The sequence below is a fragment of the Myotis brandtii genome, unplaced genomic scaffold, assembly GCF_000412655.1.
Source record: "Myotis brandtii unplaced genomic scaffold, ASM41265v1 scaffold18, whole genome shotgun sequence".
NCBI lineage: Eukaryota > Metazoa > Chordata > Mammalia > Chiroptera > Vespertilionidae > Myotis > Myotis brandtii.
Window position 1 is genome coordinate 10,741,417 of NW_005356674.1, and position 5,131 is coordinate 10,746,547.

Below are 5,131 nucleotides of genomic sequence, written 5' to 3' on the forward strand. Positions count from 1 at the left end.
GGAGGGTGGGGTGGGAACTGGGTGGAGGGGAGTTATGGGGGGGAAAAAGAGGAACAAATGTAATAATCTGAACAATAAAGATTTAATTAATTAAATAAATAAATAAATAAAAACATTTTTTAGCTTGCAGATCACACAAAAGCAGGCAGAGGGCTGTATTTGGTCCAAAGGCTGTAGTTTGCCCACTGCTGGCCCAGAGCAGCATTGTCCTATAGAACTTTCTGTGGTGATGGAAATATTCTGTCTGCATTGTCCCCAATAAGTGGCTGCTGAGCATTTGAAATGTGGCTACTATGATTGAAAAATTAAATTTTAAATTGGATTTAATCTTAATTACATTAAGACAGCCATTCAAGAGTTTTTATGAATTTAAAGAACAGATGTAAGGGGACTGGTTGAACAAATAAATAAAGGGGGGGAAGAAATTGTGATGAGAAAGTAGGACATTCAAATCAGTGAGGACTGGTATCTGAGAACAGGGACATTAAAAGTAGAAAGAAGTGCATGGCTTTGGAGGTCAGAAATAAAAGAATTTTGGCTGATGAAAGGATTTGGGGTGTGCCTGATACAGAATGCAGAGAGGTATGGAGATAGTCAAGAAAATTGGAGGTCAGGATTGGAAGAATCCTCCACTAAAATAGAATTTGTTGATCATTCCACAATGAAAAGTTGGGATTTCACAATGAGAAGTTGAGAGAAATGTTGAGAGTATGGTGGGGGAGCTAAGAGTTTCATGGTAGTGACTACAGAAAAAAACCAAAGTGGGAATAGAAGTGTTCAAGAAGGATGAGAACAGTGAAGCTAGAAAGTAAGATGACCACAGGCATACTCTTTGATATTTAAAGAAGAAAAACAGCCCTAGCCGGTTTGGCTCAGTGGATAGAACTGAAGGGTCCTGGGATCGATTCTGGTCTAGGGCATGTACCTCAGTTGCAGGCTTGATCGCTGGCCCTGGTCAGGGCACATACAGGAGGCAACCAATTGATGTGTCTCTCTCACATCAATGTTTCTCCGTCTCTCCCTCTCCCTTCCACGCTCTCTAAAAATCAATAGAAAAATATCCTTAGGTGAGGATTACCCTGCCCCCCCCCAAAAAAAGAAAAATATCTTACAAATAAGAAAAATACAAACACTATATTATATAAATTTTATTGCTCTTTAAAAATCGATAATCTACAGTACTTTAAAGTTTAAAGAGGTATATATATATACAAGCAGTGGCTTCAAACTTTCAGAACTGAACTAATTCCCTCTCATTGGTTAATCAAAAATACAAACAAATCCTTGGTATTCAGTCATTTAACTATCTTACAAATAAGAAAAATACAAACACTATATTCTATAAATGTTATTGCTCTTTAAAAATCGATAATCTACAGTACTTTAAAGTTTAAAGAGGTATATATATATACAAGCAGTGGCTTCAAACTTTCAGAACTGAACTAATTCCCTCTCATTGGTTAATCAAAAATACAAACAAATCCTTGGTATTCAGTCATTTAACATTTGAGTTGACTAAATAAGTAACTATCCTGAAAGTCCATGACATAATAATTTGTGATTTTGTTGAGGTATCACTTTGAACAATATATATCCAGAGCTTAGCTTGGGGTTCAATTAGTTACTTAACTAGTCCCTCCCTCTAATATCAATTTTCTCCAAAGCCATGCACTTCTTTCTACTTTAAATTAATGTCATGAACTAATGCACCATTTTATCTGAAAAATTAAGTACAACAATGGTATAAAGGAGACACAAACAATAGAGTATACCCTACTGTGAATATCAAGAATTTACTTTATTCAAATATTATATAAGGAGTTTCAAAAGATCCTCAGCCTGTTTTCAAAAGTCATTCTCATAATCCTCACTAAAGGGAAAAGTAAAAAGGCCAGAAGCTTCTAATTACAATATGTTATTTGAATAATCATTAATTCCCAAAATGTTGGCATAAGATACATTTTGACTAAAATTATGGGTGTTAGGCAGTATAAGAAATCTAACTATAATAGTGCTTCAGTCCAGTTGTTTATATTTAAAATAAAAAATAAACCAAATCTATTAAAGGCTTAAGCAAAAAGATCACATTTGAAGTATAGTTTTTAAAAAACATTTGTGACTAAAGTCCCATCAAGAGAATATTCTATGGCACAGTCCACCCCACTTGTGTGCTATCTTACAGATTCCCTCTTGGAGCAACAGAAAGGGCTGCGGGATGAATTTACTTATTTATTTTTTCTATTCTCTTTGGCATGTATTTAAACCATGTCCAACAAATGCTTTACTGTATTTGCTTCATACTTTTTTTTTCTTTTTAGAACTGCGTCTGGAATCCTTTTTTTGCTTAAAAATAGGTGAATTCAAGAAACACAAATCTGTAAAAGGGTCTCCTCTTCTTAGTTTCCTATAAAGATAAAAAGAGCTCTTTAGCACCCCAATACTGACTTACTCTTTAGGATAAAGTTACTGTAAAATAGGCCAGTGTTAATATTCCCATTTCAGTTTTTTTAATCAAAATCTTATATATCAAGTAAGATTCACTCTTGTACAAAGCTCCATTACCTTATTCCCCCCGCCCTCCAACTGTATCATTAAAAGTGAGTTCCCACACATTAAATACTTACGAAGCGAGTGTGGGTTCCTTATAGTTCACACTGACTGTGCACCTACGCTTAGGCAGAGACCCTCCTGGGCTTTCTTTCTTCTGTTGTGGAGAAAGAGAAAGTTTTCTAATTTTCACTTCAGTATACAAGGGGACATTGGTGATATCCTTCAGGCTAAAACGAGGTGACTGGTGAGTTTCAGGTACTGCACCTACAAAAACAACTTTTACTGAATATGAGTCCAAAAAACCCAACAAAACAAGACACACACACACACACACACACACACACACACCCCATAGGAAATAAAATTGTATGCAATTACATATCTGAAATATATACAGAATCCAGCATTTTATAATACAGATTTTTAAACCTGTTTATCAGTTTTCATCCCAGATGACATTGAAATGCTAAGTATTGTAGATGTGAAAAACTGATACGATAGTTTACTAAAAGTTAAAATTCTTGAAAATTAACTATGGAATTTCATTTTAGTCACATCTTTTTTAAAAAAATATATTTTATTGATTTTTTTTACAGAGAGGAAGGGAGAGAGAGAGTTAGAAACATCGATGAGAGAGAAACATTGACCAGCTGCCTCCTGCACACCCCCCACTGGGAATGTGCCCACAACCAAGGTACATGCCCTTGCCCGGAATCGAACCCGGGACCCTTCAGTCCGCAGGCCGACGCTCTAGCCACTGAGCCAAACCGGTCAGGGCCATTTTAGTCACATCTTGCTCTTTAGAGTCATCAAGGCCTCTATCTCTTTCAGTGCCAAAACTTATCATCAAGTGGTTTCCTATATTCTTATAAAGCCACTTAAACTCATTCTCTTATGTAAATGAGAACTCTAAATCACAGCCTCTGTATAAACCAGGAGAAATGGAGTTTCCTCTAGTAAAGCTAGTAGGATAAAGAGTTATCCAGTGTTTTTCCTATCATAAGTACCCCAATTATTCTACTTTGGAACAATATCTATACTGGGGGACAGATACCTAGCACACAGTTGGAATCGAACCTGAGACCCTTCAGTCCACAGGCCGATGCTCTATCCACTGAGCCAAACCTGTTAGGGCACAAATATTCTTTTTTTGTACCCACATGAGCATACTGTACTATACTAATTATTCTAATTTTCAATTTGGAAAATATGGTTAAGTAAAAACATCAGATCAACTGTTATATTCTGTAAAGTTTAATGTATACACAAATCTCCCAGGGAACTTTTTAAAAAGATGCAGATTCTGATTCAAGATTAAGGAGTATCACCTGAGATTCTGCAATTGTAAGAAATTTCCAGGTAACCCTCATGCTGAAGGTCCAGGGACCACACCCTGAGTAACACTATTTAGAATGTACATGTTTTCTTTTAAAAATGTATGGAAATTTTCAAATGTACACAAAGATGGAGACAATAGTATAATGAAACAACAGTTACTGAGCTTCAATAATTATCAACATTTTGCCAAAATTGTGTGATTGACTCTAGCATCATCCTATATAATAAAAGGGTAATATGCAAATAGACCGAACGGCAGAACAACCGAACAATCAATCAAAGCATAATATGCTAATGATATGCTAAGACTGTTCAACTGCTCACTATGACGTGCACTGACCACCAGGGGGCAGACAATCAACTGGTCGACCAGTTGCTATGACATGCACTGACCACCAGGGGGCAGATGCTCTGATCAGGGTTAGCTTGCTGGGGTCTGGCTGATTGGGACTGAGCGAGATGGGCTGGACATGCCCTGGAGCCCTCCTGCGGTCCCTCCCCAGCTCGATCATGCACTGGTGGGGTCCCTCAGCCTGGCTTGTGCCCTCTCGAAATCTGGAACCCTTTGGGATGTCGGAGAGCCGGTTTCAGTTCGATTCTGCAGGTCACTCCCCTTGGGAGGGCGCCAGACACAGGGCTCATAGCTGGTGAGCACTACTGCAGCAGCGCGAGCCTCTCCTGATCGGGACTGATTGGGCGCAAGCCCGCAGCAGGTACAGTGGGGCTGGGATGAGCGGGAGCAGCAGGTAGGAGCTGTAGGCAGCGTTGGACTGTGGGTTTCGGCCTGATCCCTGCAGGCCACCCAGAGAGACCCCACCTATGCACGAATTTGTGCACTGGGCCTCTAGTTATAGCATATTTTAAAAAAAAGATATTTGTAAGCTATCCCACCTAACTGGTTGGCCTTGGAAAGTCACTGAACTCTTTTAGGCTTTAGTTTCCTTACAAACAAACAAGCATGATTACACCTTTACTTCACTGAGTTGTTCTTAGGATCAATTTTGAGAATGATAAAACCTGACTGTGTATGTTATTTTTTCCAAACTAATTAAATTCCCAGATGAGAATCTTTGTGGGCAGGTGCAGGCTATATCCTCAACCTCTGAATCATGCTGACTTTTGATCTAACAAAGGCAAGATCTTCTAAGCCAGTTTTTTTTTTAATGTTTTAATATTTTATTGATTTTTTTTACAGAGAGGAAGGGATATGGGTAGAGAGTTAGAAACATCAATGAGAGAGAAA

General features: G+C 38.1%; 1 protein-coding gene across 1 annotated transcript in view; it reads right to left on the minus strand.

The window, feature by feature from the left end:
* Positions 1–1,357: 1,357 nt before the first annotated feature.
* SGOL1 (shugoshin-like 1 (S. pombe)) overlaps positions 1,358–5,131 on the minus strand; it is a 13,107-nt gene continuing 9,333 nt past the window's right edge. The window contains exons 6-7 of the mRNA XM_005863637.2: positions 2,625–2,814; positions 1,358–2,404 (exon numbers count right to left, since the gene is read on the minus strand). Coding sequence (XP_005863699.1) covers positions 2,296–2,404; positions 2,625–2,814 — 299 coding nt within the window. The 3' untranslated portion in view covers positions 1,358–2,295. The remainder of the gene's footprint in view (positions 2,405–2,624; positions 2,815–5,131) is intronic.